The sequence below is a fragment of the Lethenteron reissneri genome, chromosome 7 (genome assembly GCF_015708825.2).
Source record: "Lethenteron reissneri isolate LAM-NWPU_2019-01 chromosome 7, ASM1570882v1, whole genome shotgun sequence".
In the NCBI taxonomy this organism is placed as follows: Eukaryota; Metazoa; Chordata; class Hyperoartia; order Petromyzontiformes; family Petromyzontidae; genus Lethenteron; species Lethenteron reissneri.
In genome coordinates, this window is record NC_083785.1 from 8,487,252 (window position 1) to 8,511,726 (window position 24,475).

At 51.1% G+C, this 24,475-nt stretch overlaps 1 protein-coding gene across 2 annotated transcripts in view; it reads right to left on the reverse strand.

Annotated features, from left to right (window-relative positions):
* The window catches only part of LOC133357265 (receptor-type tyrosine-protein phosphatase N2-like), a 206,596-nt gene that overhangs the window by 27,386 nt on the left and 154,735 nt on the right, over nucleotides 1-24,475 (reverse strand). For both annotated transcript variants that reach the window (XM_061575138.1, XM_061575131.1), the window contains 2 exons: nucleotides 3,319-3,564; nucleotides 2,119-2,361 (listed from right to left, as the gene is read on the reverse strand). In XM_061575138.1, the coding sequence (XP_061431122.1) occupies nucleotides 2,119-2,361; nucleotides 3,319-3,564 (489 nt within the window). The remainder of the gene's footprint in view (nucleotides 1-2,118; nucleotides 2,362-3,318; nucleotides 3,565-24,475) is intronic.

The window sequence follows — 24,475 nt, forward strand, 5'->3', positions numbered from 1 at the left end:
TGGCTGGGAATTGAACTCGGGTTCGGCCTGGGCTCGTAGCACGCGGTGTGCTCACCATCTCGACGCCCCACGCATCGCTGCACTTCAAGTGCTCCCCACGAGTCGATGCCAACGTTACCCGATAATTATCGCAATAACCCCTTTGCTTTTATCAGCTCGCGTTGCCCATGCACCAAAGCTGAATACTCGTATTACCCACGCTCCAGCATGCCGACAGCACCCGAATTACTCACAGCGGAGGTAAAGGTGCGGCCCTGCAATTCCTTACTCACGCCACCACAACTGGCATAAGGGGCCTTCACCCTCGATGGTTGCTTGGCCTCCTCTTCCACGTTGGGCCAGACACGCGAACAAGTTACCCCCGTACACTGGACAGCGTCCATGTACGACTACGCGAACGCTGCCCACGAGTTCTTGAATGTAATGGAATACAAGCAGAGGGAGACGAAGAGATGGATGAGAGGGGACTCGCGTGCGATGAAGGAAAACATTGAAGCAGAAAGGTTTGCGAGAGTAGGACTGGAGCAAGGTAACATAGCTGGCAAAGGACAAACGAAATAAGCAAACAAATCGACTCCTTCAGAGGTGGACACGGGGAAGAGGTGGACACGGGGATGAGGTGGAGACGGGGATGAGGTGGACACGGGGCAGAGGTGGACGTGGGGCAGAGGTGGACACGGGGCAGAGGTGGACACGGGGCAGAGGTGGAGACGGGTCAGAGGTGGACACAGGGGTGAGGTGGACACGGGGCAGAGGCACAGGGCAGAGGTGGACACGGGGCAGTGGTAGACGCGAGGCAGAGGTGGAGGCACAGCAATGGAGGCGGTGGGGTTCAACAGCAGCTGCAGCTTGGACAGGGGGGGGGGGGCGACAGGGCGTTCGTCGTCTCGAATTTGTCCCCCCTCCCCACCACTTCCTGCACCACCACCACCACCATCGCTGCCAAATTCATTTGTCCTGAAACCTAACAACAAGCTGTGGAAGGGGAGGCGGTGCTGTTGGGGGGGGGGGTTGCCGCGTGACCCACCCCCCCCCGCGCTAATTGGGTTAGGAGCGAGAGCAGCACCCCCGGTGGCACGGTAGGGGGGGGAGGGGGTGGAGTGCGGGGGGGGGGCGACCGACCACGCGTGTGAATGTTAATGGCTGCTGATATCAAATGGAGCGGGCAGATCTATACAGATTTGCCAAGCGCCGTCCGAGTCAAATGGGATTGAGCAGGAAATGAGGGGCGCGCTAGCGAGCGGGGGGTGCGCTGGTGTGGTGGTGGTGGGGGGGGGGCGTCGGGTGGGACGAGGGGGGGGGCTGGGGGCGGATGTGAGGAGAGGGGCGGGTGCCATCATCGCTGCCCTGACAGCTCGACAATGAGTTTAGATTACAGGGGGCCTCGGGAGCCAAACACGCGACGGCTCGCCGACCTCCCGGGCGCGCCACGCTGCGATGACAGGCGTCAATAAGGACGATTGTTTTCGGCCGCACTTCCTCTGACGCCGCCCCCTGTCCCCCACACCCCCATCCCTCCCCCTCTGGTTGAGGTCACGTAAAGGTCACGAACACTGCGTTTAATTACAGCCGCGTACGGGCAGCTTTGGGTAATTTTTCGACGAGAGGGAGCGAGAGAGATGCGGAGGCCGCTTGTTCGTCACGCGCCGTTCACATGCCGAGGTCCACGACGGGCCGACACGGCGGGAGTTGGTAGAGAGGGGCGCGAGCCGGTACGGGGCGGTTGGGCGGGGTTGGTGGATTACGTGCAGACTCTCGTGCAACTCGCGAATCGCGGCCCCATCCCGCACTTGGGCCGTGAGGCGACGCTCGGACATGCGGTCCGGCAAGCGGAATTAATCCGTCCGTGGCGGAGCCTTTTGGCCGCTTCCCGTGCCTCCGAGTGCGTGGCGTGGGTGGGTTTCTATCTGGCAGCTCTTGCTTTCATCGCGCGCGTGGATGCCAGACGCACCGACGTTAGCGACCTGGCCAAACATCCTGATGCTGGGAGGCCATATAAGCCAAAAATTAAGAGACCCAAAAAACGACAGGACGAAGGAAGCAAAGTGCCGAATAACCGATATTTGTTTGTTTCTTCTGATCGGAGGGAGGGAGCGAGGGGGTGCGAGGGATATTTACGAGGATCATGTGTCCCGTGGTGATGTCGAGGCTGGAGGACGCGGGCTCCTCGCTCCACGATGAGATGCTGCTCCTGGGCGAGGGGCTCAGGGCGGCGGCGGCGGTGGTGGTGACCCCGGTGACCCCCGGGTCGCTGTGCTGGGACGAGACGCTGCTGACGCGCGACGTGTGCGCCGCCTGCGGCCGCAGCAGCAGCTCGGTGCGCTCGCACGAGCGAGACGCCACGCGCTGGCGGCACAGCTCCTGGGGAGAGGGGGCGAGCGCGGAGGAGACGCGCGGGAGGAAAACACGGGCGTTGGCGCGGGTACACGGGCATCCGCGGGGGTCAGAAGAATCGGAATGGGAACGTTTATTTATGCTGGGCGAGTCCGATGAGCTCTGTGAAGGTCTTCTTCACAGATGTTCAGCGCGGGCCACGGGGTCAGAACGTTAAAACAATACGGAGACACGATAGGAGTGGAAAGTATAGGAAAGGTAAACAAATCACAAAAACAACATTTCACCAGGTAAAGCCTAATAAGCTCTTAGCTTATTTTTCATGGATGGTCGGTCATACGAGTGTTCGGATGGACGGACAGCCGGATGGACACGTGTATGGCCATATGGGCGCGGTGGCGAGGTGTTAACTACCTCGCCTGGTATGCAGGGGGTCGTGGGTTCCATCCCAACGCTGACGCCTGCTGTATATTTGGAGCTTACATGTCTCTCTCCCCGTGGTTGCGTGGATTTTTCTCTGGGTCCTCCGGTTTTTCCCTCCACGTTTAGAATCAACGTCACGCGTTTCAAGTATTTTGGCCGCTATGAATTTCCACGTGATAAGCCACTTCATTGGGCTATCATCTGTGGCCAGGTCGCTTCTGACGAAAAAAGCTATATAGCTCAGTGGGCCCTTACCTGGTAAAATAGTTCGAGTGAGTTTTAATTTGTACAGACAGATGGACGGTCAGATGGCCATATGGACATTGGGATGGACGGGGCATTCAGACGGACGGACGGACGGACGGAGGGATGGAGGCGCAACGGGGACAGGTGTACGGACAGACAGATAGTCAGTCCTCTGGGTCGATTAGTGCGGTTGGCTACGTACGGTGCGAAAGAAGTTCAACGCACGTACATACAGACAGTCGTGGCAGGGTCATTGAACTCAACGCACTCGTAACAGAACAGACTTCCGTCAGCGAGGACCCCCCCCCACCAAACCTGGTAGTCGGCGGTGGCGTGCGCGCCGGGCTCCGCGTCGAGGCTCGTGTACTCGGAGCGGCGCTTGGCCCGCGCCCCTCCCCAGACCCCGACCGCGACTCCAGCGCCATCGCCTCGCGAGCAGTAGAAGGCGACGGAGGCGACCAGCAGGCCGAGGACGCACGCCACGGACAGCACGACGAGCGCCACGTAGCGGCCTCCGCCCTCGTCGTGGTCGTGCGGGGAGAAGCCCTCGGGGGCCGACTGCTGCTGGCCGGCAGAGTGGGGAGTGGGGGGGGGCGGAAGGAGGTAGAGGGCTGAGAAGGCTGCGAATGCACTCGGGCTCACTTGCAAATCCGGCGCTCCCCGATTCGCCGCTGCCAGCGGTTACATTCTGTCCTATTGTTGAGTGTCAATATGTTGAGCCGCTAGATGCCAATGGAATTAATGGGCTGAGTTTGGTGTTACGTGGAAATTCCGGGGGTTTTGATCAAATTCACGGGTTATGCCGGGTGGGTTGCCCGACACGGTATCAGCCCGAAATCTAGAAGACACCCTGTAACATTAACACACACACACAGAGACATATTTATCTATAACTGAACGTTGTCGTACACGTTCAGCGGGAAGAGTCGTCGACCGAGCAGCAACGTGGTTCGAGTCCGCGGAGAAGGCGGTGACCCGCCACGCTTAGCCGCACACCACCGCACGCCACCGCACACCACCGCACTCCACCACACATCACCGCACACCACCGCACACCACCGCACTCCACCGCACACCACCGCACTCCACCGCACACCACCGCACACCACCGCACTCCACCGCACACCACCGCACACCACCGCACACCACCGCACTCCACCGCACACCACCGCACTCCACCGCACACCACCGCACACCACCGCACACCACCGCACTCCACCGCACACCACCGCACTCCACCGCACACCACCGCACACCACCGCACTCCACCGCACACCACCGCACACCACCGCACTCCACCGCACACCACCGCACACCACCGCACACCACCGCACACCACCGCACACCACCGCACTCCACCGCACACCACCGCACTCCACCGCACACCACCGCACACCACCGCACACCACCGCACACCACCGCACTCCACCGCACTCCACCGCACTCCACCGCACACCACCGCACACCACCGCACACCACCACACTCCACCGCACACCACCGCACACCACCGCACACCACCGCACTCCACCGCACTCCACCGCACTCCACCGCACACCACCGCACACCACCGCACACCACCGCACTCCACCGCACACCACCGCACACCACCGCACACCACCGCACACCACCACACTCCACCGCACACCACCGCACTCCACCGCACACCACCGCACACCACCGCACACCACCGCACACCACCGCACACCACCGCACTCCACCGCACACCACCGCACTCCACCGCACACCACCGCACACCACCGCACACCACCGCACTCCACCGCACTCCACCGCACTCCACCGCACACCACCGCACACCACCGCACACCACCACACTCCACCGCACACCACCGCACACCACCGCACACCACCGCACTCCACCGCACTCCACCGCACTCCACCGCACACCACCGCACACCACCGCACACCACCACACTCCACCGCACACCACCGCACACCACCGCACACCACCACACTCCACCGCACACCACCGCACTCCACCGCACACCACCGCACACCACCGCACACCACCGCACTCCACCGCACACCACCGCACACCACCGCACTCCACCGCACACCACCGCACTCCACCGCACACCACCGCACACCACCGCACACCACCGCACTCCACCGCACACCACCGCACACCACCGCACTCCACCGCACACCACCGCACACCACCGCACACCACCGCACTCCGTGGGGGCTGTGTGGCCACGCGGCCACAGGGGCCGTTCCCTCCACGCGCGTTACGATGACACAGACAGCCCCGGCCCCTCTCGCCGACGCGGTGAAGTGCTGCGATCTGTTCATCCGTGACCAGCCGGATCGACCGACTTATATATACACGTGTGTATATGAAAAAGCAAAGACAGAGATCCAGGGTTGCGATTTCCGCATGGAAAATGTGGAAGGAGGGTTCAAATTTTCCCGCATTTTTGCTAAAGTCAACCGCAAACGGTGGAAAGACTACTCCTATGACCGCGCGCTTTTAACAACACGTTAATGCGTTCTATTGGAAAGGATACATCATGTACATGTGCTCGTAATCACGGCTCCGCATTTGAATAAAGTATGTGGTTCTTGTGCGGAAATGCGGAAATCATATATTCATTCCAATCAGTAACTCAAAGCCCTACGTGATGCTGGGCCTTGCATGTATCCTTTCCAATAGAACGCATTAACGTGTTGTTAAAAGCGCGCGGTCATAGGAGTAGTCTTTCCACCGTTTGCGGTTGACTTTAGCAAAATGCGGGAAAATTTGAACCCTCCTTCCGCATTTTACATGCGGAAATCGCAACCCTGCAGAGATCCCCCCCGTGTAGCCTTAACAGATTGTTGGAGGCAAGTGCTGTTAGCGAGTAGCGCCAATGAAGGCCGGCACGCACACGAGCGGGTGGGTTGTCAGCGCCATGCCCGACTGCCTTAGCCTCTCCCAGTGGCGATGTTTACTACCCACCGCACCAGGTACTCATTTGAGGCCGAGTCGAACTAGGGGAGGAGGCACAGGACCAGTTCAGACAACCGTCACCGCTGGTGTTGGCACGCGAGCAGGAGTCGAACTCGGGTCGTTGGGTTCTAAAAGCGCAGCACGCTAACCACTGCACTGCTGCTCCCCTGTATGTTTGTACACACGCGCGCGCACACATGGGTTCGCAACCCTCGCCGTTGTTACAACCGCCGCATTGGAACGGCAGTCCGGCGATATCGCGGCGCCGCGGTAGCGTTCACACCCGGACGAACGCTCGTTCGTTAATCAATGGACATTCCCTTCCCCAGATTTGAAGCTTTCGTGACTGCAAGGATTCATACTCTTAGTTCTTTCGGTAAAGGCACGTAGGTAATTTATTAATTTTAATTGAATTTTTTACCTACGTGACTTTACCGAAAGAACTAAGAGTATATATCCCCCCCCCCCCCCACTAGCTATCATATTTTCTCAGGATGAAAATCTGGCAGCATTCCCCCTCCAGGCGCACCGCTGCAGGGCTGCTAAAGCGGTTCGGATGCGGCAGGAGATCGCTACAGGGGGGGACTCGCTACGCCCAATTCTTTCCCCCCTCTCGACCTTCCGACAAGATGTCCTGGCGTCCCGCATCCCATCACAGGGGGGTGCCACAGTGGCTCGGAGATGCTAACTACCTCGCCTGGTATACAGGAGGTCGTGGGATTGATCCCGACCCTGACGCCTGCTGTATATTTGGAGTTTGCGTGTCTATCATCATCACGGTGGCTCGGAGATGTTAACTACCTCGCCTGGTATACAGGAGGTTGTGGGATCGATCCCGAGCCTGACGCCTGCTGTATATTTGGAGTTTGCGTGTCTCTCTCCCCGTGGTCGTGTGGATTTTTCTGCAGGTCCTCCGGGTTTTCCCCTCCACATTTAGAATGAACATCACACGTTTAGAGTATTTGGCTGCTGTACATTTCCACGTGATAATACGCCGCTTCGTTGAGCCATAATTTGTGAAAGCCAGGTCGCATCTAAAAAAATAGATCTATATAGCTGGTAAAATAAAAAAAAGTTTAGCTTGACATGGCATGTCTGCTGAGTTGGGGAGCGGTGGGCGCAGTGGCTAGCGCGCTGTGCTACGATCCCAGCAACCCGAGTTCGATTCACATTTCCTGCCAATGCCGGGTGACGATTATCTGAAGCGGTCCCGGGCCTCCTCTAGGTCGACCCAGCCTCATCAACACTGGGGAGACAAAGGCGGCCAGGCGTGGTGGTGGCCGCCCACCCCCCCATGTGCCGGCCTCCGTAGGTGCTCGTCGACAGCACTTGCCCCTACAGCCCGATAAGACGGAGCGGGGAATCTTCGTGTCTGCCTAGTTGTTAATCCTTGTACGTGCCACATCGTTCTCTTACCCCTGCCACGGCAGAGGCAGCGAAGGCGAAGGGGGGGGGGAAAGACGACACTTGCCAAGAAGGAACGGGCGAGCATCCTGCTACCACGGACTTGTATCTAATTAGACTCCCGCTGTGCATGCTCTGGATTAGCAGTAGCCATTGCAGCCGCCCCGAAAACTAATTACGGCGTGAACAAACAGCCGTGAAAGTGCCATTCAGGCAAACAAAGCGAAATTACTGGACAGAACTTCTCTCCTCTCTTGCCAAGTGCCCGCTCGGGCGTTCCTACAACACTGCCCCCCCACCCCCCCAATCCCATCCTTCCTCCTGCCACCACCACCACCACCCCGCGCCCCATGCGTCCTCTCTTTACCACATCCCTGACAGCTTTCCAGATCGGTTTCCATGCCCCGATCATCATCCATCGTCAATTATCATCAGTTATCATCTGTATATTTGAGGCTTGCATGTCTCTCTCCCCGTGGTTGCGTGGATCTTTTTTTTTATCCGGGTCCTCCGGTTTTTCCCTCGACATTTAGACTCGACGTGCGTTTAGAGTATTTGGCTGCTATACATTTCCACGCGATAAGCCACTTTGTTGAGCTATCATTTGTGGCCCGGTCACGTCTGAAAAAAGAAATATATAGCTTCGTGGGCCATACCTGGTAAAATCAAAACTAGTTTAGTTGAAAATAGTTGAGCTTTTATCAACCATCATCTCTCATCGTCAATCATGATTCATCATCAATTCTCATATATCATGATTATTAATCACCACCCATCATGATCATTAATCATAATTAGCCATCATCATCATCAATAATCATCACAATTACCATCAATCAGCCATCGTTAATCCACTGCTGGATGGATGAAGGCCCCTCCCCTCCCCAAGCCTGCGATCGTGGGGAACTGTTTGACCATACTTCACCTAACACGTATATACACAGGCGCGGTTACGCCAGGAATACCGATGAGATAAACACATAAAAAAAACAAGCCGTTGCCCTCCGTCAGTTTAGGTCCCATAGCTCCAATGATCGCAAAAAAACAACACACTCAACGAGTAAATCTAGCACCCGACGGATCAAGGCCTCCCTGCGGCGTTTTGCCTCATCGCGGGAGGATACTCGACCATACTTCACCGCGCCGGTCAGCGCGGTTTGGAGAAGGGGGGACATAATAAATTGTTATCGCCGAGTCCGCGACTCGAACCGATGCCCCTATCCGGTGCTTGGAGCTACTCGGGCCTACAGGGCCAAAAAGCCTCGCCTCCCCATTGGAGGCGGTGGCCCCCCACAACCCAGTGGAGAAGTCCACAGCAAAGTCTGGCAATATAAACACTCTTGATTGGCCGCACGGGATCACCCGCGCCCAGTAACACTCTAGAAATAGGCGTGAGAAGTCAAATTGTTTGTTCCGTCGCGTCTGTTTGTTGAACTTCTTTTGTACCGTACGTAACCAACCGTGCTAAATGGAGGTGTGGGGGGGGGGGACAACCTAAACACAAAAAGCAGTTCTAAAGAAATGAGTTTTCAATCTGGATGATTTAAAAGTGCATAGCTCCAGTGGATTCCTAATATCGGAAGGAAGAGCGTTCCAGACGGCCGCAGAAGCGCATCTGAAAGCGCCACGCGATGCGGTGACTGTCTGTGTTCGATGGCCAGCAGTCAAAAGCTGCTGCTGCGAGGATGACCACCGGAGTTCGCGTGATCGTTTACGCTCCTTGACGAGATAGGCAAGGTATTGTGGTTCATTCTAGATTTGTTGCTTTCGTGACTACAATGATTCATATTCTTAGGTTTTTTCGGTAAAGTCACATAGGTAAAAAACATTAAAAAGTAAAATAAAATAAAAATCACGACGTTTCAGAGGCAACAGAAGCTTCCGTCTTCAGGTGGAACCGTCACAGCCACGACAGCTGTATCTGTGACGGTACCACCTGAAGACGGAAGCTTGTGTTGCCTCCGAAACGTCGTGATTTTTATTTTATTTTACTTTTTAATGTTTTTTACCTACGTGACTTTACCGATAAAACCTAAGAATATTGTGGTTCATTTGTGGCAAGCGCTTTGTTCGATCGTGTGTTTGCACATGGTAACATCTACAATTGCATGGGACGCTGCTACGGTATAATAGTTAGCACATTATAATAGCCATATAGAGGTCACCGGTTCTAAATTACCCCCTAATTCTGTGCCCCCCCCCACCCCAACAATCTTCCTTGTTTTAAAATTTATTATAAATATTCTTGTTTACCCAGAAAAGCCTCACCGAGCCTCAATGACTCTTTTTCAGGAGGTGTCCTGCCAAGTTTACGCAGTAGGAGCGATGATTGCTTTGCATATTCCACTACTTGCATAAACAGGCACACCATAGCTAAGTCGGTTTTTGATAGGGGCACCACGGTGGTGAGATGTTAACTACCTCGCCTAATATACAGGAGGTCGTGGGTCCGATCAAGACCTTGACACTTGCTGTATATTTGGAGGTTAGTTTAACATGTAGGCTTTCGCGACAAATATTATCCATAAGAGGTGTTTGGGTTAGATTTCGTATGTATAGTAAGGTTTGTCACGTAAACGTTTACGTGACAAACCTCTACTAATTGGCTGTGTCGGGTGGTGGCAGGTTTAACGACACATTGCTAATTACGCGATCTAATCCAAAAACCTCTGATGTATATTTGGAGTTTGCATGTTCTCCCCCATGGTCACGTGGATTTTTCTCCGGATCCTCCGGTTTTTCTCTCCACATTTAGAATCAACATCACGCGGTCAGAGTATTTTGGCTGCCGTAAATGTCCACGTGATAAGCCACTTCGTTGAGCTATCACTTGTGGACAGGTCGCTTCTGATAAAGAGCTACATAGCTCCGTGGAGCCTTTGCCTGGTAAAATAAAAATTATTGAACATTCAGTTTAAGTCCATACGGCATGTCGCGTGCAGTGGCGTAGAGTGTAGGTGCTCCCACGTCTTCCGAGGTGAGGGAAGAGTAGGCCAAAATACCTTGTGGAGGGGCTCTCCAGAGCTCCACTTTAGGTGGGGAGGCCCCTTCCACTAAAGCAGTGACGTGGGCAAGCAATGGACAATCATCGAGGTATAGAGAGGAGCAGAGCACGGATGTGGGTGTGGGTCGGGGGGGGGAGCCCAGTTCCGCGCGTGCATTTTCTCTCCCTCTCTTCTCACGACCCTGGCACACAGGGCCTGTGCGATTGGGATCGTGGATCGTCGATTCAGCCGGGCACAAATAAAACTAAAAAAAGATTCTGGCCTGTTTTATTTTTACGAAACGGGAGAGGGAGCACGATAACCCCCATGCCTGAGCATGTCACGCACTCTCACCCCGCTCCTCCACCTTTCACTTGTACAACACACCCCAAAACTACCATTTGACATGAGCTCGTATACGGCGCATGCATGAGTCGCTTTGATCTACGCGTTATTGGTTTCTTTAAAATCTTGGGAATCATCGGAAAGATAATTAATTGAAAGTATCCATGATCAGTCCACTGCTACCGCTAAGGACGTGCCACCCATTTGGCTGCCATTCCGTCATTATTGTCACCAACGGCTGTCCTCCCGAGACACGGTTAGTCGCTCTGCCTGAGCCTACTTACTTTTGTTTATGACAAAAAACAACTCCACGCTTTCATCAATTTTAAAAGATAAAATATATAACAGGCGACGTTTCGGGGGAAAATTCCCCTTCGTCATAGCCCTTCTCAATATCATCATTTACTTGCGACGAATTTGAGCCATTTCCTAAAATGTCACGCGCTATATGTTTTTCTTTCGGTGAAGGCCACAGTGTTATTGACGAAAGTGGCGGATCTTTCTATTAGTTTTGCTTGCGCACCAGTGCCATTGCGGCAGCAGCAGCAGCAGCGTCGCCAAATAATTCGTTTACATTTCTTAATGGTCGGAATGATGTCATTAACCTGCGTCTGTTCCGATAATCCACGCGCTCCTTCTTTCTGCGTCTCAACGCAATTCCACGCGTCGAATCTCTGCGCTCATGCATCCTCCGCGAAGCCGCCTGAAATGTAAAAAATTCAACGACCAAAAAAAAATATATAAATATATTCCGCGTGGGAAATATTCAACGTGGGGGAAGAATAGATAAAAATGCGGGCTTTTTTTTATTTATTTTGTTTGACATTACTTACGGTAGAGGAGAAACTGAATAAAATAAAAATGACCTGCCAGGCCGAGGTTACCATTGTCCTGAAAATAGGTGCAGAATAACTCATTTGAGAATGTCAGCGGCGTGATATTGACGCATGGGGGGGGGGGGGGAAGTAACGACGCGGCGTGCAAGAATCATGGGGCGCGCGGGACATTGGGGTGGATGCTACGCTTTTGCGAGGTTTCCTGCCAAAATAACGTGGGCGGGTGGTATAGCGTACACCGCGTCCCACGTATCACGGCGGGGATGCTGGGCGATTTTCAAAGGCACACTAAAAACTAGGAGAAAATATTCTTTGGGATTTTAAAAATATTTTCATTATTACAACTTCCATCCAGCGTGGATACGCTACTCGCAAGGCGTTCATACTACTGCACTGTGACAGCCAGATTTGTGGATGTCGCCTGATAAAGCTAGTTGTAATTACTGGCGAAACGTCGTACTCAGATGGTAAATGTTGTGGCTTGGCTCTCCAACACACCGGCGTGCTGTACTAGTGACGAATTGGCCACGTTTTGTTTTACGTGACAACCCTTACTAGTTGGCTGTGTCGGGTGGTGGCGGGTTTTAACGACACATTTTTCTACTCTTTGGCTCCTTCGGTAAATTCACGTAGATTGAAAAATAAATAACAGATCACGACGTTTCGATCGCAACATCAAGCCACCGTCTCCAGGTGAGAAAGAGATACAAGCCCCTGTGACACGGGGCATTATATAGATTCTAGAGGGGGATCGATATATCGAAGTAATATATATAATGCCCGATCACAACGGCTTGTTTCTATTTCTCACCTGAAGATGGTCGCTTGTTGTTGCGATCGAAACGTCGTGATCTATGATTTATTTTTCTATCTACGTGAACTTTACCGAAAGAAACAAATTCGTGCAGTCACGAAAGCTTCAAATCCAGACATTTATATATTTACGCGATCGAACCCAAAAACCTCTATTATGGATGATATTGGTCGCGAAAGCCTATCACGTGTTATTATTTTGGTGTTGCGGAGAGACGGATGTTTGTGAACGGAGACATATCGTCCGCGAACTTATGTCGTAACAATACCACGTATATATAAAACGCGCGCACCACGGATTGTATGAAACCGTTTCAGCGCCGTCGACTGAACATCGAAGCGCTCTTTCACCAATCACGCCATGCGCGATGAGCAAGTGAACACGAGATCTTTTACTGTTGAATCCATTTTGTTTTTGGTGATGCTGTGTTGGCAGTGGTACACAATCGCAGAAAAACTAAAACTCAACACATTTGTCAATAGCACTGAACCAAAAGTGACGTTTCAGGCAACGGCCCTTCAAGTGTTGTCTACTCAAGCCTAGTGGCAACCCGGTTCGTATTCAGCGCGAAATGAAGACGCCCTCCGTGGTACATATCTTGATTCCATTTATAACAGAGTTTGTAACTACTGCCTTCACGTGCACTGTTCACTCCCAATTAATTAAGTGTCCTTTCCATATCATTTGTATAATCTCATTTTCACCAGGCAACGATTTAAACGTTTGTTTTCACATCGTTTTGACACCTCTGATTAGCACGGTTGGCCAAGTACTGTGCAAAAGAAGTTCGATACATACATAGAGGGCAGTGGTTATTAACCTTTACATGCAGCCTGCACCCTATTGGTTCTCAATCGCTAATTTTGTTTTACATAATGCTGATAAATACGAGGGGATGATGAAACAAAGTCGTTGTAACTTACGTCCACGTGCTTAATTTGTGGTTCATCGATGATTATTTACCTGCTCTTTGGTCACGCAGGTAGAAAAATGTATATTATATTAAAATAATATTCTATTATTTTTTCTACCTACGTGACTTTACCGAAAGAACCAACGAGTATGGATTCCTGCAGTCGCCAAAGCTTCAAATCAAGATGATTTACCTGCTAACTAAAATCTGTCCATGTTTCGCTACCCACCCCCCGAGAAAGGGAATCTCGCATCCCGAGGGGCTGTGGTGTGCACCCCAGGTTAAGACGCACTGATATAGGAGGACGTGGTGATTGGTGGTGTAGCGATGAGCACGCTACGTTGTGAATCCGCCGACTGGTGAAGTATGGATTTGAAGCTTTCGTGACTGCAAGGATTCATACTCTTAGGTTTTTTTCGGTAAAGTCACGTAGGTAAAAATAAATAATAAAAATAATAGAAATAATAATAGAAATAAAATAATAAATCACGACGTTTCGGAGGCAACACAAGTCTCCGTCATCAGGTGGGACCGTCACAGCTAAATACAGTAAATTTAGCTGTGACGGTCCCACCTGATGTATTTAGCTGTGACGGTTCCACCTGATGACGGAGATTTGTGTTGCCTCTGAAACGTCGTGATTTATAATTGTATTTCTATTATTATTTCAATTATTTTTATTTTTATTATTTATTTTTACCTACGTGACTTTACCGAAAAACCTAAGAGTATGGTGAAGTATGGTCAAAACAAGCTCCACGGCCGACATGGCGTGGGGGAAGGCCTTCCTAAACAGTGCTTTACACAAAGTGCCGGATATTATATTTGCGTGATTTTCTCATTGTTTATGAATAAGAGTAATTGGCCATGGTTAGATCGCGTAAATATATAAATGTGTCGTTAAACCCGCCACCACCCGACACAGCCAACTAGAAAGGGTTGACACGTAAACAGAACGTGGCCAATTCGTCACTAGTACAGCACGCCGGTGTGTTGGAGAGCCAGTCCACAACATTTACAATCTGAGTACGACGTTTCGCCAGTAATTACAACTAGCTTAATCAGGGATGAATTGGTCGCGAAAGCCTATGTGCTAAAGAGTATTTGGACTTGCATTCTTTAATAACACAGTGTCACGAATTTTGTGATTTCGATTTGTATCAAAGCATTCTTTCATCTCTTAAAACCCGATATTTATTTAAAATAACCTTAATTAGCACAGAATTAAGGTTAATGAACAATTTGCATTACCGTTGTATAAATAATGGACCAACAATGGCACGAGGGATGTGTTCCCGATTTTTCCGATTAATCTAAACAAAATTCAAAAATCGGTGCTATATATATTTCCAAGATTGTATATTTTTTATGATTGATCAAAAACTGTGATGCCACAGGAAGTCGCTTTGTCCGCACCCTAAACTTCCATCGCGTGATTTAATTTTGACGTTAAGCGACACCGGTTTTGCTTTAATTTTAAAAATGCGAAAATGTTGACATTCACATTATTGTTTTAGAGATGGCAAGGCAACGTAAGAAATTAATATAAAATTTGTATTATTTCAAAATGATTACAATTAGTGCGGATACAATGCACGTTAAAACGGAAGTTGTATATTTAAATACAAAACTCATCCCCACACTAATGTACAACGTTGAATCTGTAAGGAACTCGCCGACTATTTTGGTTGAGGACCTCCCTGAGCATGGGTTCAAACACTCGGTGATATTTTCTATTTTTTTATTGCAATCGCATATTTTTTTCTATTGCATCTATTTTTAGAATTCCAATTTAGTTACTCAGATCTCCCGTAAAAAGGAGATGTGTGTGTGTATAATGTCAATGGGTTATCATCCGGTCAAAAATACCGATTTTACTTTCTTATGCTGCATAAAAAGGATTGTTATTATGATTTAGTGTCCAACGATCGCGGGGGGAGGTCTTCATACAGCAGTGAATTGATCATGACTGACGATGATGCAATGATGATAGTGTACAATCGTCACCTCCGTAAACACGAACAAATACCTGTCAAAATGCAAATCTCAGTAGAGAAGTGAATTTATCTATATACGAGTGTTTTAAACATTTGCACGTATGTGTGTTGGACTTCTTTTGCACCGTACGTAGCCAACTGTGCGCCGCATTATTGAGTTAATATTACATTTCTTTGAAGGTTTCTACCTGGAAAATCCCTTGAGATTGAGCCGTGCCATCTGCAACGGTGTGTGTCCAGGGTGGCAACTGACACCACATACCCGGCAAACGCGTAACGACACGGAGAGTATACGCACACATTAAAACACAATGTGTAGCTTCTGCGCTTGTAATTCACGTGGCATTTAGCAGTGTAAATCTGATCTTTACGTAATATTGCTGTAGGCCATAGAGCAGAGTGGAAAGAATATGCGTCATGAATGTTGACATTGCTTGGGATATTTTTTTACGTATATATTTTTTATTTTGTTACATATCAAGACCAACAATACCGTACCCATTCATTTATACGTTGATTGCCTTCGACAATTTATAAAATGGCATGAACGTAAATATTTGGTTTAAGAAATTACTTTTACCAGACTCAATAACATCCTGTTAAAAACTCGGCATTTATCCCACCGATATAATTTGCTTTGCTTTCTTCGTTTTAATTATAATTTTAAAATAATAATAACGAGTTTATTCGTGTAATTATTTGTATTCTTGTTACCAGTTGTAGGTATGAATTGTGACACAATGGGGGGGGGGGGGGGAGCACATTTACAGTTGATACCGACTGCGCATCTCCTTGTCGTAGTCCTCGTGTCACTGATTCTCTTTCATACTCTCTGCGCCTCAACCCAAAAATAAAAATCAGCCAACACTACACAGGCTTCAAAAATAGCCTTTCACGTCTCTGAAATTTGACATTTCTCTACGATCCCCCACAGCAGGCTTCCAATAAATTGTTCGTCGTCTTATATATATCAACAAAAACAACAACAACGACATCTCAATACAATCATCATGAACATTGTCGTCTCGGGGAAAAAAATATTCATGTATCACAGGCGTCGTTTCGCGAACCTGCCTTTCATAATGTATCTGTGGATGCTGAACTTCTTTCGCACCGTACGGCAGTGACCTAGATCCATCCGCGTTGTATATTCTCCCCTCTCAGGGTACCGTGGGGTTCTCGACGAGAGCGCTTCGAGAGCGTTTGGCATTCCCGCCTGCGCAGCGCTGCCGACGCAAACACCCCCCCACCCCCCCACCCCCCCCACCAAATCTTCCTTCTTGTTTTACCCTTCATATAAGAAGAAGAATACTCTTTGGTTCTTTCGGTGAAGTCACGTGGGTAGAAGAAGAATAGATCACGACGTTTCTATCGCAAAACGAGAAATCGTCATCAGGTGGGACAACCACAGCAGGAAAAAACTGCTCAAGTAGGTGGTTTTTACCGAAAGAACCAAAGAGTATGGATTCCTGCAGTCGCGAAAGCTTCACATCAAGAAGAAGAAGAATAGATATGTTTAGAACAACGTACGGGACAAAGCCATGACGGAGAACACAACAAAACCCAGGGGGGGGGGGGGTGGTTTGGAAGTTTGAAATCAGCTGTAGGATGTTGGAAATTACCTCAATGATTAAGCTTCATTGCAGTCATTTGTGGGGACAATCGCAAGGCAGCATCCCCCCCCCCCCCCGCCGCTCCTCTCCATTCGTCATTGACCGACCTCCATGTCGCGTTGAAATTTATTTTTTAAGGTGTTTACGCTAGTTTTCGGCAACAGCAGATTATTACGGATGACATTGGCCGCCAAAGCCTACGTGTTAGACGGGTTTGTTGTTGTCGTCGTTGTTGTTGAAACCTTCTAATTTATTTTTAAGTCGTATGTTACATTCAGGATTAGTGGATTTTTGTGCCCCAAGGCCAGGCAGCTGCCCCCCCCCCCCACCCCCCGTTTGGATTTGCGAGTCTTTAACGCCAAGCGTTCTCGTCTCGTGCCACGGCGCGGTTATTCACGACATACAATTTGATCATCTACAGCTCTTTGCGTCCAAATCCACTGCTGGATGAAGGGCGCATTGCTCATACGAGGATTGTTTGACCATACTTCGCCGTGCTGATCGGCGAACAGGGGTGGTGGGTGGTGGTGGTGGTGGAGACCTACTCCCATTGCACTCACTCATCCATGTTCGCAGTGGCCGGGAATCGAACTCGGGTTTGCCCGGCTCAATTGTGCAGCGCGCTAACCACTACAAACTCCCCCCCCACCCCTTAGTATAATGCATTATAAGATCATAAATAATTGGTTAAATAAATTGAATGGCATTAACGTACGCTATTTGAAATAACTGCCATCAAACACATTATGAAGGCATTGAACGCACACACAGGCCTTCTGACTTTGTAGCTGCAAAACCAAAGTCCTGTTACCGTATTCTCCAGGATTAGAAGATGCTCGGGAAAGTAAGACGCGTCAAAAACCTTGCGCCCCATGCCAATGAAAGTTACGCAAATCTAGTCGCACAGAGGCAAAGATCCCCAAGCAGGGGATAGCCTTCAACAGGCTGCTTGGGCAAGTGCTGTTAGCGTGCACCGTTGAAGAGCTGGCACGGCACGCGAGGGGATGTGTTGGGTGGGTGGCCGCGTACCACGCCCGGCTGCCTTTGTCTCCCCAGTGCTGGCGAGTTTTATACACAACCACAGCGGGTATTCACCTGAGTCTCAATCGACCTCGGGGAGACCCAGAACCGGTTTCAGATATTCGCCACTGATCTCGGTCGCGAGCGGAATTTTCACTTCGGGTCGTCGAGTTCGCTGGAGCGAAGTGCGGCGCGCACTGACTATTTGCGCCACCGCTCCCCACATCCGGTCGCGCGCGCACACACACGCGCACGCACGCACGCCTATCAGATGATAAGAGCGCGGGGTGGGTGACGGGGGGGTGAGCAACGTGTCTTGTACTCGAGAGGACACGCTGTCGCCGCTCTCCGCGCAAGACCGTCGCTGCCCACGCGCTCGGGGAGAGGCTGTCGGTGACGTGCGGCGCCGCTTAATTGTGCCATGTTTTTTTTTAATCAGATATATTTATTTTTTATTAGATATATATTTATTTCTTTTAATCATCTGTCAGTGTTCGCTTACAGAGCCGGGGGTGGGGGGGGGGGGGTTTCGATGCGTGCTCCTAGACGCGTTGGAAACGCGCGCGATTTCTACGTAGCGTCAAAAAATGAGCGGATTTGATTTTCTTTTTTGCTTTCGTGCGAAATCCCTCGCTTGGAACGCGACGCGGCGGTGGCGGCGACGTTCCGCCGGCAAGACGCGGACAGCGGGTTTTTTTGTTGTTGTTGCCATTTAGCATTTTCACGTGCAGCATCCCCCAAGTTATTTTTTTGTTTTTTCGTTTTTTGTTGTTGTTGCCATTTAGCATTTTCACGTACAGCATCCCCCAAGTGAATTTTTTGTTATTTCGTTTTTTTTTTACGAACGATGGGAACCGAAGGAAGGTGGTTGCCGTTGCCGTTTCCGCCGATTACCCAAAAAAACGAGCGCCGTACGTGCGCGTGAATTCCTTCTCCTTCATAATAAAGGTTTTTTGGGTTTAGATCGCGTTATTTATAAATGTGTCGCAACCCTCCACCACCCGACGCGGCCAATCAGTAAAAAAATGTGTCACGTTGACAAAAGACAAATAGTTCACTACTTTAGCCCACCGGTGTGTTGAAGAGTGGATCCACAACATTTACCATTTTTGAGTACGACGTTTCGCTGGTAATTACATCCAGCATCATCGGGCATTTTACTTCTCGTTGCTGTCGTTGTTGTTGTCGTTGTTGTGCGTCATTCTGTAATTCTATAAATGTTTCAAATCCAGCACCCACTCGACCATGACTCATCTCGCTTGTTCAGGGAGCACTTGCATAACGTTATTGTTTTTTTTAATGATTATTGGACATTTAATAAGAATAACAATAGCACTATTTGCAACGTGCACGGTTCCCAAGCGTGTCGAGTTCGGCAATAAAGAAATAAAAAGCACAAAATCCCACAAAACCCTAACAGTATTTTTGTTTTTCTGCACCATGAATTCTCTTTTCTTTTTGACAACGGTCACGCAACTTGCGTGGAAATTTGCGCACGCAACAAACACCTCCGCCCGGTGCACTTTGACGATTTTACCGCACGGCGCTTCCCCAAGTCAACCACGGACGAGACCATACTTCACCACGCCGGTCATTGCCGTTGGGGTGGCGGGGGTTGGACAGTGCAGGACTGGTTGGGATATCACCGATGATCACCACGGGCCAGGAATCGAACTCTGCTCGCCGAGTTTCACAGCCCGGTGCGCCGCTGATCACCGCCACCCTCACCACCACCACCGCCACACACGCACACGCGTTGTTACATTTCTGCGGAATGCACGGGCTTATTTTTTTTTTCAATGTTTTAACACAAACGGCTACTCCCGACAATACCCCCCCACGCCCCCACCGCTATCAGCGTCACCCGGCCACTTGTTCCACCACTCGCTTCATCTCGAGCCAATTGACGAAGGTGACGATCGCCCGCCCGCCCATTGTTATTTCCTTAAAATCCCATTCCGCTGAATAAGCCTTTATGGGTAGCTCATTAGGTGGGTTTACGCTCCGCAGTGCATCGCCGGTACTCAAATATGATTAATGGCTGTTGGGACTGTGTGGTGGGGGGGGGGGGGTCGGCCAGGACTGCTAAGGCAGCAGGGAGGAGGAGGAGGAGATGGAAGGTTCTGATCGCTTGTACTGCTTGGTTTGGTGCGGTTGTGTGTTAGAAGCCAGAGCTGGGGTGGTCGGGGGGGCGGTGTGCACGTGTTTGTGTGTGTACGTGCATGGGGAGCGGTGGTGTAGCGGTTAGCGCGCTGCGCTACGAACCCGGCGTCCCGAGTTCGATTCCCGCTCACGGAAAACACCGGTGACGATTATCTGAACCGGTCCTGGGCCTCCCCTATGTCGACTCAGCCTCAAATGAGTACCTGGTGCGGTGTGTAAACATCGCCACTAGGGAGACAAAGGCGGCCGGGCGTGGTGTTGGCCACCCACCCCCTCTCGTGTGCCGTGCCTGCCTTCATAGCTGCTCGCTAACAGCACTTGCCCCGACAGTGTGTTAAGACCATACACGGGATCTTTGTCTTAGTAAGAGTGCGTGGGGGTAGAGGGAGACAAAGGCGGCCGGGCGTGGTGCTGGCCACCCATCCAGTCGTGCGCGCCGTGCCAGCCTTCATAGATGCTACTCGCCAACAGCACTTGCCCCAACAGCCTGTATAAGGCTACACGGGGGATCTTTGTCTTTGGGGGTGGAGGAGAGGGGAGAAGGGGGAGGAGATGGGGGCGAGTCAGGGGGTGGTGCGGTGGGGGGGGGCGTGCGTGGTGGGGAGAGAGTTGGAAGAAGTCTTTACCATATCAAAGGTGCTCTCCACACAGTGACAGACAGGCGAGGGGGCGCCCGGCAGGAGCTGGGAGGGCGATGGATTAGGAAACTGCTCGGAGAACCCGCGCTGGATTCACCATTCAAATACGGTGGGGGAAGGGGTGGGAGGAGGTGGGGGGGGAGGTTGCGGGCAAGAGAAGGGGGTGGAAATCCCTCCCCCATCCCACTGCCCCCCCCCCCCTGGCCTGACCCTCCCGGTGCACTCTGTGCGTGTGTGTCTTCTCGTGTGTGTGCGTGTGTACGTGCATGCGTGTGGGCCTGCGTACTCAAATGAGTCCCTGGTGCAGTGTGTAAAAACATCGCCGCTGGGGAGACAAAGGCGGACGGGCGTGGTGCTGGCCACCCACCCACCCCTCTTCGTGTGCCGTGCCGGCCTTCGTAGGTGCTACTCGCTAACGGCACTTGCCCCAACAGTCTGTATAAGGCTACACGGGGGATCTTTGTCTTTGCGTGCGGTAGTGGGGAGCGGTGGTGTAGCGGTTAGCGCGCCACGATACGCAGCCGGCGACCTGAGTTCGATTCCCGCTCACGGCCACAATCACCAGTGATGATTATCTGAACCGGTCCAGGGCTTCCCATAGGTTGACTTAAGACTTAAATCAGTACCTGGTGCCATGTGTAAACATCAGTAATCGGGAGACAAAGGCGGATGGGTGTGGTGTTGGCCACCCACCCCCTCGTGTGCCTTGCCGGCCTTCATAGGTGCTCGCTAACAGCACTTGCCCCTACAGTCTGTTGAGGCTATACGGGGCATCTTTCTCTTATGCTTTAAGGGCATCTCTTCGCAACTCTTGCTCAGTAAATGGGTGCACGCACACAATGATGCCCCACGTAGCCTTCCACAGCCCTTTTGAGAAAGTTCTGTTAGCGAGCACCTATTAGGGCCGCACTCTCACCGATATACGGAATCAAATAAAGTACGATAACACAAGTACGGTCATCAAGGCATCAGTCTGTATGCCAACTTGCGCGTGTAATTGTTGCTGTTAGCGAGCATATATTTTGGCCTGTATGGTACACGAGGGGTGGGTGGCCAACACCACGCCCGACCGCCTTTGTCTCTCAAGTGACGATGTTTACACACCGCACCAGGTACTCATTTGAGACTGAGTCGACTTAGGGGAGGCCCAAGGCCGGTTCAGATAATCCGTCACCAGTGTTGACTGTGAGCGGGAATCGAACTCGAGTCGCCGGTTCCGCAGCACAGCATAGCGCTAACCACTACACTACCGCTCCCCATATTAAGATACAAACACAAACTGAGATATACACACTCACACACAAACTGAGACACACACACACAAACTGAGACACACACACAAACTGAGACACACACACTCACACACAAACGAGATACACACACACAAACTGAGATACACACTCACACACAAACTGAGATACACACACACAAACTGAGATACACACAAACATACTGAGATACACACACACAAACTGAGATACACACACTCACACACAAACTGAGATACACACACACATAAAACTGAGATACACACACTCACACACAAACTGAGATACACACACACAAACTGAGATACACACACACAAACTGAGATACACACACAAACTGAGATGCACACACACACACACTGAGATACACACACACACAAACTGAGATACACACACTCACACACAAACTGAGATACACACACACAAACTGAGATACACACACAAACTGAGATACACACTCACACACAAACTGAAATACACACACACAAACTGAGACACACACACAAACAAACTGAGATACACACTCACACACAAACTGAGATACACACACACACAAACTGAGACACACACACAAACTGAGACACACACACAAACACACGTGCACCCCCACGCACTCTCGTCCTCAAGAGCCTCAATTCCTCCGCGCAATTCACAACCCAACATTTTCCTCCGGCCCCCGTGAGATTCCCATCATCGTGAGCGAAAAACAAAAAAACAAAAAAATAACTGCACGCAGGGCCAAGAAGAAGAAAAGTATCTGGCGACAAACGCACCGAGTCACGTGGGGGGGGGGGGGGTACCACCTCATTGCGCTCCGTCTCGCGGCGCGTTACTCAACGTGTAGACCGCAGCCTGCGGTTCATATCGTCGACCGCACCGGCGAAAACGAAACGCGTGGGAGAAGCGAAGCCGTCGCTCGCCAACGGAGCGCTGCCCGCGGGGGAGGAGAGGTTAACGCGGAGCGCGTTCGTCAACGACGCCGTGCGTAAAATCGCCGACGTTTCGGGCAGCGGGCCTTCTTCACGCGCTGTTGTGACCCCAAAAAAACCGTCCCCCGATCGTATTCGACTCCTTTCAAGAGCGGTGTCACCGACGAACGCGGCCAATTTGTTTTCACGGCAAACCAAGCCGTTGACATCGGCCGGTCGAGGCTCATTCGCCGCTCCCCTCCCCCCCCCCGACTACGATCGCAACAGATGAATAAATGAGCCCCGCGCGTTGAACGAGCAATTGAATAGAGACGTGCGGCCGTGTGTTAACCCGCCGCTGGAGGAAGGCCTCCCCTGCGTTGTGTCGATATCGAGGGCTGTTTGACCGTGCCTTACCACCACCACCTGGTCAGTGCGGGTTGGTGAATGGCAGGGGGGTCACAGGGGAGGTTGAGATATCGCTCGCAACTGGTGTCAATCGTGCTCTGACCACTTGCACCGCTCCCCTCTGCATACCCAGCGAAATATATAAATTGTTAAACATTTAAGATTGAGCGGAGACGCTGGTGTCCGTTGCTGTGAGCACAAATAGCTTCGGTGTTTTCACAAACACTTCGGAGTAATCGGAATCACCATCAGAGTATTTATTCATGCTGGAGGAATCCGATGTCCGGTCGAAACGGTGGCCACCTTTTAAGACCGATCGTAGTAAAATGACATATAAAATAATAAAATCACTTAATTTCATTTTTTACCTACGTGACTTTCATTTTTTACCTACGTGACTTCACCGAAAGAACTAAGAGTATGAATCCTTGCAGTCACGAAAGCTTCAAATCTATAAATAAAATTACATGTTTTTTTTTGTTTCACTTTGACGAGCAGTACACCTTTGGGTTGTTGGGGTGGTCTGCTCGCATTGGCACCGATGCCGATCGCTTTGCGGGCATATGGGCTTGAGCATCGTTCGAACGTCTTCCGACCGTCCAGTGAAAGGCGCGGCGTGCACGCCGCTTTGAATGCGCAACGAAAGTTTCATCCTCCCGAAAGATTTCCCCCCACCTCCAATTTTAGTTGTTTAGTTATTTTTGTTTCTCACGCCGTGCAAGACTTAAGCCTTACATTTCTTTTTTTTTAAACATGCAACGGCAACAACAAAAACGATTCGCCTCCTTGGTTGCGTTTCGGTAACTGCGCTGTATTTAAAAATGCGCGATCGGAACGGCATCATCTCCCCCCCACCTCTCCATTTTTCGCTTTCGCAATATGGAGACAAAGTGGGGCCGCACGCAATTTGCGTCCCGTGTTGTGCGCGATAACCGTGATGCATCGTTGCATTACTTGTGCGTGCGCGTGCGTACAGGCTGCTCGATGTGCGCGTCTGCGTTCGTTCAAGCTGTAAAAGGCACTACGTGTGTGTGTATATATTGTGTTTACAGCCATCTATGTCCATCCACTGCTGGATGAAGGCCCGCCCCTCTGCCCCCCAACACCGTGTCAGTAATGGGGGTTATTTTGGCCCGTTGACCATACATCACCACGTTTGTCACGGGGGAGGGCGGTAGGGTCTAGGACCGGCTGAGCTACCGCTCGGCCATCG